The sequence below is a fragment of the Musca vetustissima genome, unplaced genomic scaffold (genome assembly GCF_032173495.1).
Source record: "Musca vetustissima isolate MV318-11 ecotype Yass unplaced genomic scaffold, APGP_CSIRO_Mvet_v1 utg10441, whole genome shotgun sequence".
In the NCBI taxonomy this organism is placed as follows: domain Eukaryota; kingdom Metazoa; phylum Arthropoda; class Insecta; order Diptera; family Muscidae; genus Musca; species Musca vetustissima.
The window spans coordinates 136,822-149,668 of record NW_026880011.1 but is presented as its reverse complement, the minus strand read 5'-3'; the positions used below and the strand labels follow the sequence as shown (position 1 = coordinate 149,668).

Here is a 12,847-nt window from a genome sequence, read left to right as displayed (position 1 = left end):
CTTTATACAATTGCGGGTGCCGTTGGGTAATTGCTTTCTAATACTAGGAGGGGTTTTCCGAATGTGGGTAACTAACCCTACGCCTCAACTCTTTTTTATAGTTTTTATGGGCGAACTCGCTACACATATCAGCGCACAATGATGAAAGTAGCTAACCCAGGTGACACCGCGGGGTCAGTGTCCACAATTGAGATCTAAGAGGGACCAAGATAAGCCTGGACTTCGCCATTTTAAAGCCACTCAGAGCCGTTGCTTGATATCTCTCACCCCTACGTCACCCATTGCAATAGTTTTTTTCTGAATAAAAACAACTCAGGAATGATTCCTTAATGTTTGATGCAAATATTTTTTTTATTATTTCAAAATAAATAACAAATAAGACTCGAATTTAAATACGGTAACATTTAAAATACAACATGTAACACATTTTTCATTTCACATCCCCCTATTTTGTTGGGCTTATAAATTTCATCCAGAATTTGGGTGCCAATTGCACCCTGGCCGGATTCAATTGCATGGGAATACAACTCTTTTTGGCCGGTTCAAATTTGAATTCTCTCAACAAATAGTAAATTAAAACCTTCGTTTCCAACATGGCAAAACGAGAACCTAAAAAGAATGGTGAATTGAAAAACCTATTCAAAACTTTCATATAAATAACCTCTTACCAATACAATTACGCGGACCCACACCAAACGGCAAATAGGTACATGGTTGTATTTTATCCTTATTATCTTCACTAAATCTCTCCGGATCGAATTTATCGGGATTTTCAAAGTACTTCGGATCACGATGGATACCAACTATGGGTATCCCAATACAATCACCTTTCTTTAATTCCAACTTCGTGCCATCATCCAAATCGTAGGTGATATCCTTACTGCAGACACGATCAGTTGCAATGGCACCGGGCCATTTGCGTAGACATTCCTGCACAACCATATCCATATAACGCATACCCATAAGAGCCTCATAGCTGAGTTGTTTACCCTCCAGTTGTTGTTCTACCTCTTGAATTTCTTCATAGAGCTTCTCTTGTACATCGGGATTTTCCATGAGTTCATGCGATGTGAGACAGGTCAGGGCGGCGGATGCTTCAAATCCAGCGACAAAGAAAACGAAGCATTGGCCGACCATATCATAATCAGTCCATTCACGATTTGTTGGTTTAAAATGATCTAGGGATTTTATCATGCCTCGAGATTCCATCAGCATACTGATCATATCGGGACGTATAATATTATGTTCCTGGCGATATTTCATGGCATCCAAGACGAGGCGCATAAAATAGTCGGTGTCTTTTTTGTCGAATAAATCAATGTCCAATAACTAGAAATTCGGAAAAAAAGGTTAATATTTTTTGTATGTATGTCAAATATGTATTTGTATGTATGTCAAATATGTCAAATTCATAATTTTCTTAAAATTGGCATACATCATAAATTTTAAATTCTGCACAAATGTAAAGTTTGTGACTTTTTTGCCCATTTTATAGAATTCATTATCCAAGTCCTTATACGAATCGACCTGCAGACCAAAGGCCGTCGAGGCAATAATATCATTTGTAAATCGTGTTATAAAATCTTTCACCTCCAATTACCCTCAGTACGTTGTGTCAATCGGTCTACCTATGGATCTTAAGTGCACCATTTACTTTAAATCGAACGAAAATATTGATAGGAGGTGTATGTAAATCTGAACCAAAATTCGTGCAAATCTAAGGATATATAGGCACTTTGGTGCACTATTTACCTCAAATAGGGCGAACCTATATCTATATCTGAACCGATTTTCACGAAACTTAACACACGTCATTGTAGACTTAATTCAGTACGCTATGCCAAAATTCGCGCAAATCGAATGATTTTCAGGGACTTTGATGCACTATTTACCTAAAATCGGACGAGAATATATATGTGAGCTATATCTAAGTCTGAACCGATTTTCACGAAACTTAGCACACTTCATTCTAGACTTAATTCCGTACGCTATGCCAAAATCAAACTATTGTAGGGACTTTGGTGCACCATTTACCTAAAATCGGGCGAAGCTATATATGGGACCTATATCTAAATCTGAACCGATTTTATCAAATTTCTATAGGGTTCGTCCTTAGGCCAAATAAGTGTCTTGTGCCAAATTTCATCCAAATCGTACTATAAATGCGACCTGTATTTTGTTTACAATTTAACATCAACAGACGGACGGACATGCAAAAAATTATTCTATGCATATTCTAAGAAGGAATCATGGGTCTACCTCGATTCCTTTTGCCTGTTACAAACATATGCACAAAGACATAATATCCTGTACCACAGTGTGGTGAAGGGTATAAAAATAAGTGGCTAATTGTCAGAAAACAATGTCCTCCCAAGACAAAATTAAGAATTTGGGTATATATCGCAGGTCATCCTCCAATACCTTGAAAAATATTCTTCAAATAAAATGATGCAATATTGAAACTAACAGGAGTAATACGTATAAATTTGAATGAATTCGTTATCTTCCACACATATCGGTCATTTACTTTAATACTAATAATCTATATTTACCGATAGATATCACTGATAACGGATCAGTAGCCCAACAAAGCCAGACGTTGAAGACTTTAAGATTTTAAGTATATGGAATGTTTATATTTATTTGTAAATAATCACACAAAACGAAATATATTTTTCAGGAATCGAGAATATACTGCAGGTTCTATCCTCAATAACTTGAGAAATTTTTCATCGAAAAAAAAAGATGCAATAATGAAACTAATAAGAATAATGCCTATACATTTGAATGAAATCGTTGCCGATATTGATTATCTGTATGTAGAACGATAGATACCATTGTTCGATAGACTTAATCAAACAAAATTTTGAATTTTATTATCTTTGTTCTGTTTTTCCATTGATAAAAGCATGAAACAATAATAAATTATAAAAAGTTTGCTTCTGGGTGTTTCGGATACATAGACGGACCAATTACAACCAACAATTATGTATGTATTAACTTATATAGAAACTGCTAAGATTGTATCATAAATGTTCTGATAAAATATATATATATATATATATGGAGGAAATTCGAATTTGTCCCAAGTCCTAGTCCAGCATTTTTTTTTTTTTGAAATATATTTTACTAAATCCTAATTCAGTTCTCTCCTTCATTCAGTCCTAAAACTTAGCCTTATTGCTAATGAGGGTTATCGTGATTTAAAATCCATGTGTTTTTAGACCAATTCCGTTTCACACAATTTGGAGTCGATTTAGATTTGTTCGTCCGTCTGTCTAACAGCCTGACTGACAGACGGACGCCCAAAAAATTGTAAGTGTATATATTAATTGATTTAGCCATGTCTGTCTGTTCAAATCATATTTAAGAACTTTGAATATTTGCAAGGAGTAAATATAGGTCCAAGTTTTGATATAGCTTCCATAAAACGATAACGCCCAATTATCAGTATTTTTAAGGTTTCAGGCGCATTATCCCACGGAAAGGGTTATATTTCATCGTATCAGGTTTTTGAAAGTTTACATTAATCTATATAGAAAATTGTCAATACAGGGTCAATATTTTGACATGGCCCCCATATAAACGTCTCTTGCAATTTTCGGTATTTGGAGGGCTTTAGTCGTAATTTGTAACCGAAAAGACTCTAATTTTGGATCTCGGTGTTTTAGAGCTTAACAAATATCAGGCACAGAAAATTATTATTGGTCTATGTTTTGACATAGACCCCTCCCCGTACAAATGTCCCGCCTAATTATACCCTACACAACTCTGTTGTCAGGGTATTATAGCTTTGTGCAGCCCCAAAAGTTTGTAAAGCCGCGAAATATTTTTTTGGACCAATCTTCACGAAATTTTGCATGTGCATGGGTTCTGGCCAATGAAGACCCCTATTGTTTTTGGAAAAGATCGGTTAATATTTAGGGGATGAAATGGACCAAAATCTTTATTTTTGTCGGTTTTTCTGGTCGCTCCAGAGGCCGCAATTATGGTTCAAACAACGCCTTTATGCATGGAGAAGGGGATGGGCCCAAAGAATAAGCATGCATGTTTTGATAAAGATCGGTCAATATTTACCGGGTCAAATGGACCCTATTTTTTGTGTGAAAAATTACAAAATTTGTATTTTATAGCGTATATATTTACCACTGAAGGACATAGACCCGAGAAGTGGATAGTATATCCAAGAGGAGTGGTTGACCTTTAAATTGATACCAATCATATCGTCGTAGGTACTCGGATGCGGCAGTTACAGTTAAATATTTACAGGTACTTACGTATTCATATATTATTTAGTAACCTATTACCACACTGGAGGGCGGAAATATAGCGATGACCGCTTTGAGATGTTCCACGAGGTTCCAGTTATAGTCAAGGACAACGCCTAAAATGTTAGGTTATGATCAGATAATAATTTTTCGGATGAAGTGGACCGAAAACTTAATTATTTGTGCTTTTCGAGTCGAAAGCCGAACATCACAACACAACCCACGGTGAAGGGAATCTGGACAAGTAATTAGAGGGGCTGTACTGATTATTAGTAACATTTGCTGACCTCTAGCCAGTCAAAAGTGTGCAAATATCGCGAAATATTGCCCATTCTCAGAATATGGTACCACAGAAAATAAGATTTTCATGGAAGTTGTGTAGGGTATAGTATGGTCGGCCCCGTCCGACTATACTACTCCGCTCACTGGTTTCCGTTATTTTGTGGGGTTTTGCCACATTTTTTCTACCGATAAAGGCTGTATTTTGGCATTCCGGGGTTTTGAAGCCTGGCATTCAATTTGTTTTCAATATTTTGTGGGGTTAGGTTGAATTTTCAAGCCGAAAAGGCTCAAATTGGTTTTTGCAGGCTGGCATAAATCAGTGCAGAAATTTGATAGATGCATATTTTGAAATGGCTCCCATAAAAATGTCCCGCTAATTTTCTGTATTTTAAGGGGTTTTTTTATTCGCATTTCCCAATCGAAAGGGCTGTAACTTGGCTTTTCGAGTTTCCATTCATTTGCATTCAAATATACAGAAAATTATCATTATAGGTCGTTTGCCTTAATCCAAAGAAAAGTAATTTAAACTAAATCGAAATAAAGAAAATATTTCCTACACCAGAAAAGCTTCTATTCTATTGGAATTAATTGTTTCATTCTATAAAATACCGTTTTTCTATTCTATATAAATAAGGTCGTATATTTCATAGAAAAGCGGTCTCGACTCCATAGAAGACCAGCACTTCTATTCTTTAAAAATCCAACACTTCTATTGAAGAACAGCTATTATATTCTGTTGAAGATCGATATTGTATTTGAGAAAAATATTCTTTAAAAAATCCACGTCTCTTCTGTGGATGCTTGAGAAAAATATTCTTTAAAAAATCCACGTCTCTTCTGTGGATGCTTGAGAAAAATATTCTTTAAAAAATCCACGTCTCTTCTGTGGATGCTTGAGAAAAATATTCTTTAAAAAATCCACGTCTCTTCTGTGGATGCTTGAGAAAAATATTCTTTAAAAAATCCTCGTCTCTTCTGTGGATGCTTGAGAAAAATATTCTTTAAAAAATCCACGCCTCTTCTGTGGATGCTTGAGAAAAATATTCTTTAAAAAATCCACGCCTCTTCTGTGGATGCTTGAGAAAAATATTCTTTAAAAAATCCACGCCTCTTCTGTGGATGCTTGAGAAAACTATTCTTTAAAGAATCCACGCCTCTTCTGTGGATGCTTGAGAAAACTATTCTTTAAAGAATCCACGCCTCTTCTGTGGTGGCTTGAGAAAAATATTCTTTAAAAAATCCACGCCTCTTCTGTGGTGGCTTGAGAAAAATATTCTTTAAAAAATTCAGGCCTGCAGAAAATATTCGTTAAAAAAATTCTCGGTTCCCGGTTTTGGTCCTTAAAAATCCAATTATTAATCAACCGATATATTTATTTTTTTATTCTCCAAATATTTATTTATTTTTCTCTTGGTACCAATTTCAACCAAAATCCTCCTTCCGGTACAAACTCAAAGGACTTGGCGCTTATCCTAAAGGGATTGGACATTTTAGCGGAACGCTCGATACGAAATTGTCTCACCAAGTGGAAGAGAAAGGCTTTGGCTTCCAAAATAGCTAGCCGAGATCCTGTAATCATAATAAAAAAATATTAGTCCCATTTCATTCTTCAAATATCCTCCATGGACTTACCTATACAATTTCTTGGACCCACACCGAATGGCATATAGGTGAATGGTATCTGATTGTATCTGATCCTTATTCTCTGCACTAAATCTCTCGGGTATAAATTTCTCTGGCTCAGGCCAATATTTCTCATCCATGTGCAGAGCAATTATGGGGAACCACACCGAATCGCCAGCTTTTAATTCCAATATTTTACCATCACCCAATTCATAACTAATATCTTTCGTACAAACACGATCTGTGGCCAGAGTGGAGGGCCACTTGCGCAATACTTCCGATGTTATCATATCTAAATAGGGCATTTTGTTTTGTAATTCCTCATAAGACAATTCTTCGCCTTCATTTAGCCCGCCCAAAACTTCTGTGATTTCTTCAAAAACTTTTCCCTGGACCTCAGGATTTTCCATTAATTCATAGGCAGCAAAACTTAGCAGCGATGCAACCGATTCAAACCCGGCAAAGAAAAATAGTAGACATTGAGCGGCAAGTTCTGTATCATCCCATTGATATTTTACAGATTTTTTCATCGAATCTGAATCCCTAGCCTCCATTAGCATATTTATCATATCGGGCCGTAGGATATTGTGCTCTTTGCGATACTGCATTGTCTTGATAACCAAGTCCATATAATAATTGGTTAATCTCGAATTGAAGAGATCAATTTTTAAAATCTAAAATAAAATCCCAATTATTTTATTTTGTATCCATAAATCGTCCTTAGGATTTCCTTACCTTACACAACCATCGAAAATTGGTAACCAAAACAAATTTAATATTTTGCCAAAATGAAATCTTTTAAATCCCAATTATTTTATTTTGTATCCATAAATCGTCCTTAGGATTTCCTTACCTTACACAACCATCGAAAATTGGTAACCAAAACAAATTTAATATTTTGCCAAAATGAAAAATTCGTTATCTTCTTGCCCATCACATAGAATTCGTTATCCTCCTGATCAAAGGAATTCACCTGAATCCCAAAGGCCACCGTGGCAATAATGTCGGTGGTAAAACGTTTGGCAAAATCTTTTAAATCCACCTCAATACCTTCCTTGGAGGTTTTGCGCTCTTCCTCAATCATATAGTTGCATGCCTGTTCCGCCACCTGATTCATCAATATAAAAGTGTTACGTAATTTACTACCCGTAAATGCTGGCGACAATGTCGTTCGCATATCCTTCCACTTGCCATCCCGCATAAATATCAACGATGATCCGAAAATATGACTCTCTTCAGTTTCATCCTTCCGAAAGGTATTCCGATGATTTAGAAAATGATCGAAGTCACGTATGGCCATGTTTTTAATAAGCTCTGGATCACGAACCAGGAGCAGCGGTTGTCGTTGATCGAAAATTCCATAGACTCTGAAAGATAGAAATGGAAAGAGGGTCAATGTTGTTAATTGTGTTCTTAAGGAAATCCGATGGTTCAACAATTAACAACTCTGTTCCCTTTTTATGAGGTGATCTGGCCGAACCGAAGGTTCCAACGATCAACATCGTTGTTTATTAAATGGTCCTTCATGTATAAGTAGACAAACAACCAGTGATATTGGCTGATAGGTTCAGCTTGATACATGATCGCCACTCGCATATCTTCCGATACGCCTGGATGAGCAGCAGGGTCACTAGGCGCCGGTTTTGGCTTCTGAGCTTCTTAAATCGAGGCGGCGGGTTTACCTCTCTTGGCAGTATTCTTTATCGACGTGACCGACGCATACGATCCAGTTTAGCGTGAATCTAGCGACAGCGTGAGTCTCTTTGCAATAGGTGGCTGCTCATTCGAGGAACTCATTTTCTTTACAGCCATATGTTGTGTTCGAGATTCGGTCCCCAGAGTTGCAGCTTTCGAGAGCACTTTTGGCAATTCAGAGGGAGGTTGTCTGGAAGTTATTCTAAGGGCTCAGCTTCGGCCGGCTTTGAACTTCTAGGAGCTTCTACACACTCAGTGATATTTTAGAAAATGCTGAGTGATCGGAAGTGTCAGCCATCATCATCCTGGTTGTGCTCAGACTACTCAGAGTTTTTTTTTCCTCCTTTGATTGACTTCACATGTGAAGTAGGATTTTTTTCAATTAAGAAATCATTCGCAGTGTCATTCGTATAGTTCCAAGAGAACTAGGAATTCTGGATGAATTAGGGATTCCGCTTAATCAGTTGAAATTCCTTGTCAGTAATTGAGTCCTTATCCCGACCGGTTGCAGAAGTTATCTGCTCTCGGGTAAACCTTCTTGTAAGGGGTCTCTTTTGCATTGAGACTTTTGGTAGTTTGATAGGTGGGCTGATGATTCATCCATCATTTCGATGAGAGGGTTATCTGCACCAGCCTCTACTTTAACGGCCAGCTGCCGTGGAAATTGAGTTGAAATCTTTATCCTCGCCAGGTATTGCATCCTTTCTTACCTTCGGGGAATACTCAAGGGTGCGTGATCCCACAGATGAGTCGGCATACTCCACTGACTAAGGCGGAATTAGCCGGTTTCCTCAATAATTTGGAATAGAAGGCCCGTATGGTGTTTGTAGATACAAAAGATTCGGTACATAGACTTTGGTCACCATCGTTTGTGTAAGCTGATTGGAATCTGTCCTTGTAGAGTTTGCCAAGGCTGACACACCAACCTCTGTCGAAAAATCGTATTCCACAACATTTTTATTCTTTGAAGAAGGCTGGATCCATAAAATATTTTTGAAGTGAGGACTTGAGGCCAGCCATTGCATAGCCTCTTAGCATGGTAAGAGGCTTTTGGGCAGCTAAGCTTGAAGGAACTTGATTAAGGCGCCCAGGTATCAACAAGGTTCCGTTTAAATACATTCGGTGTCCTGACTTCAAACCTTCAATTAACTGGCGAAGAAAATTGTTGACCAAGACATTTTCTCTTAAAAAAGTCATTGGATACTACATCAGGGATTTATTAAATGCGATCCATTATTTCGATGTTTTAGCCGATCTAAAAGGTCTTACATTGAACAGATTTGTTAGAGTTTACATTGTCAGGTCTCTCAATGATTCATCTTCTGATGTTTGTTCTTCGAATTTCTTTGAAGACTTCAATCAAACAAATAATGGTGCACACTCAAAATTGACCTATGTTGTCCATGCGGAACAATCACTATCACTCGTTCGTTCAATAACGTTTATCAACCGAACCAATTAGAAGTAATTTTGCATTTTAATATCTCATTGTGTAGAATTTTTTCCTAACAAAATTATCAATTAAGGTCGGTCTTAATTATCGCTATTTTGAGGATCACAGAACATGTTAAAAGGCCACGCGTCGTTTTCGAGCGGTTCAATGTCTTTGACCAATTATCTAACTCGAGTGTTTGTTGATTGGTACTTCGATTTCCCCATGCCGCAATTTACCATATCATAGCCTTCATATGAAAGTTCTGATCATTTCACACTTTTTAGGTCTTAAAATATCAAAATGTATCCTTACTTTCCATCATGTTGGCTGTACAAATCCAATAAAACATTATACAGTGGTTTCTTTCGTCGCAGCAGTTCCACAAAACTACCCATCAAAAATACCGGCTTATCATAGGGTATACCACGCTTGTCAAAATAATCATTGTTTGCTGTTACCCAGCGATAAATAGCAACAACGCCAGCTATTAATAATATTATTAACTCAATCCACATGTTTGGCCATTAATATTTAATAAACGAAACAGAAAAAAACTCAGATATCTCTACGGTTCTACGACTAAACAAATACTAAAATGTTTGAAAACAAACGTTCTTGTTATAGATCAGTTATAATTATTTTTATGACAAGATAACAAGCTACCAGTAAACACAACAAATATTGCTATTGTATCTCTTTACTCACTATCAAATATATAAACAAATTCGTCTTTTTTATTTTGGGAGAGCGATTACTCTCTTATCTATTTTCATATTCTCAGATAATTATCAAAGAGCTTTCACATTAGTTGTATACAACGTTATCTTCCATCTATTTTCACACCATACACCATAAGGTGGAGTGCATATATTGAATTTGTCATTCCGTTTGCAACACCTTGAAATATTCCGCAGAGATCACATAAAGTATATATTCGTGATCAGTATAAAATTCTATTATATATAGCTCGTCTGTTTGTCTTTCGAAATCGTGATAGAGATGTCAGTATCTAACATCCTGATACCCCTAGAAAATGGGATATATATTGAAAATGGGATATATGGATCCACGTTTTGATATAAACCCCATATAACGATACCCTCAAATATTCGATTATTTTGATCGATTTTTTAAACAAATTGGCAGTAAATGGGTATTTTGTGTTCTCTTTGGGTATCACTTTTTATGCTAGGCCCGGAACATTTTTCAATCGAATTGGCTGTAGTCAGCTATTTTGAATTATCGTTGGGGAGTAAATGTTCCTACCAAAAATTAATCAATAATAATCTACATACATTACCTTACCACATGCATTACCTTACCTTCGGAAGGGAATTATGACCATGTTTTTCCACCGAATTGCCTATAGTTTGATATTTCATAGTTCCATTGAGTGCCAAATCGACCTACCAAAAATGTACTTGTCAAAGACACCATATAAAAGTCCCGATGTATTTTAAGTATTTTAGGCATCATGATGGAGGGTGTAAAAAATTCCACCGAAAATAACGATTTTTTATGAATATTTTCATAATTTCATTCATAGCTAATTTTTTTCGTATTGCGCATGTACATATTCTCTTTTTCTTTATTTCAGACACTCGCACTAGTGTTGCAAAATTCACATATGTATTTTCCAATATATTTCGATATGAATGCTAAATTCAAAATAGAAAAATTTAAACGACCAAGAATTTCTCTCTCTCTCTCTCTCTCTCTGACAAGAAACCAGTATTTAAAGTTTTATGAATTGCATTCGTAAAATACAGAAATCCCGACAGTGGCAACACTTTCTGAATACTATTTCTAAAATATGCGAAATATTTTTTCTATGTACGTGATCACCTTTTCGATAACACTTTTCCCGCAATCCGTTCACCTCATTCAGACCTCATTTTACTACTTACTTAGCTGACTTTTGACAGAACGGTTGTTCCATAAGCTAAGCTTAAAAAAGATTTCCTAGCGCGTCGGTCTTGTGCGAATTTCATCCAATTTGAAAGACCGTGCACCGATATGTTGTCTTCTACTTGATCTTTCCTTCGGATTTGTGGCCTTCCTCTTCTGCGTGAAACATTCCTTAGCTCGCTTTTATATGCCCTTTGAGTAGAGGAGTTCTTAACCATTCTCACAACATGTCCTAGCCAACGTAGTCGCTGCAGCTCAATCCGTTTGACTAAGTTGATGTCCGAGAATAGATGGTATAGCTCATGGTTCATTCGACGACGATATTCACCGTCGACGCAGATCGGCCCATAGATCTTCCGGATAATTTTTTTTTCAAACTCTCCACGAGATGTCTCATCTGCTTGCGCTAGTGCCCATGTTGTCTCTCGTATGACCTTTTCAACATGATGTCTGAATCCTCGTTCGGTATTAAAAGGCTCCGAGTGGACCTCTGAGGCTTTAACTACTGACCTTGTGCCAGTTAAAGTTATCCTGAATAACCGTATTAATTTTGCAGGAATGGCGAACGTAGACATGGCTTTAAACACCTCTGACGAAGTTAACAGCCAACGACATTATTGGACCATACCAATGCAGCTTCAGAACTGACAAATCCACCATTGACCAGATTTTCACTCTGCGCCAAATCCTGGAAAAGACCCACGAAAATCACATTGACACATACATAGTGTTTTGTCTTTTCTAGGATTTGGCGCAGAGTGAAAATCTGGTCAGTGGTGGCTTCAATCGTTCACACAGCACCCTGGATAACATTTTATATGCGATGGGAAGGAAACTAATTCTTCTATAGTTGGCATATATCTTCTTGTCTCCTTTTTTATGCACGGGACACAGCATTCCTCCAGCAAAATGGTACGTATCCGCTGGTGTATGCTCCCGACCAGCATCTAACCACCGGTCTTGAATAGTTCGGCTGTTAACTTGAGATACGTAGTCTAGTGCAAAAGTCGACTTTTAGGCATTTCGATTTTTTAGTTTGACTAAAAAGTCGACTTTTCGATCTTATCACACCTGTTCAAAATCGATTTCCGATTAATCGATTAACTGAAAGACAATTTACTTATCCCTGTTACTGTTAACCCATCAACACCAGCTGCCTTATTATTCTTCAGCCAATTAATTGCTATTCTGACCCCATCTCTGCTAGGTGGTGTACACTCTATACAGTCATCTCTTATTGGTTCTGGCTCCTTCCAGATCCTCAATATGCTATATATTAAACTGTTCCCGTATTACAAGAATCTGCTAGATTTTGCTATTTTCTTCGATATCATAAAGGAAAATTCGTTATCGCAGTAAAAAGGTTTCCATCTTCAGGAGGATGTGCCTGCACCTAAGCCTTCGGTTTGGTGGCTTACGGCGTGGATTTCTAAAAAATATTTTTGAAGGCCTACCAAAGGCGTGGATTTCTAAAGAATATTTTTGAAGGCCTACCAGAGGCGTGGATTTTTTAAAGAATTTTTTTGAAGATCTACCAAAGGCGTGGATTTTTTAAAGAATATTTTGACTATCTACCAAATGCGCGGATTTAAATAAAATTCATCATATTTTTCATTTCCCCTTTATGGGATTTTTT

The 12,847-nt window shown here is 36.9% G+C and overlaps 1 protein-coding gene and 1 pseudogene across 1 annotated transcript; both read right to left on the bottom strand.

Annotated features, from left to right (window-relative positions):
- Positions 1-445: 445 nt before the first annotated feature.
- LOC133325275 (probable cytochrome P450 9f2) lies at positions 446-1,330 on the bottom strand. Its single transcript, XM_061534062.1, has 2 exons — positions 669-1,330; positions 446-609 (listed from the first exon to the last, which is right to left on the bottom strand). Exons 1-2 carry the CDS (start codon positions 1,282-1,284, stop codon positions 446-448), a joined length of 780 nt encoding a protein of 259 aa, XP_061390046.1. The 5' UTR covers positions 1,285-1,330.
- A 4,619-nt stretch (positions 1,331-5,949) lies between these two features.
- On the bottom strand, positions 5,950-9,818 carry LOC133325274 (probable cytochrome P450 9f2; annotated as a pseudogene).
- Positions 9,819-12,847: the final 3,029 nt, after the last annotated feature.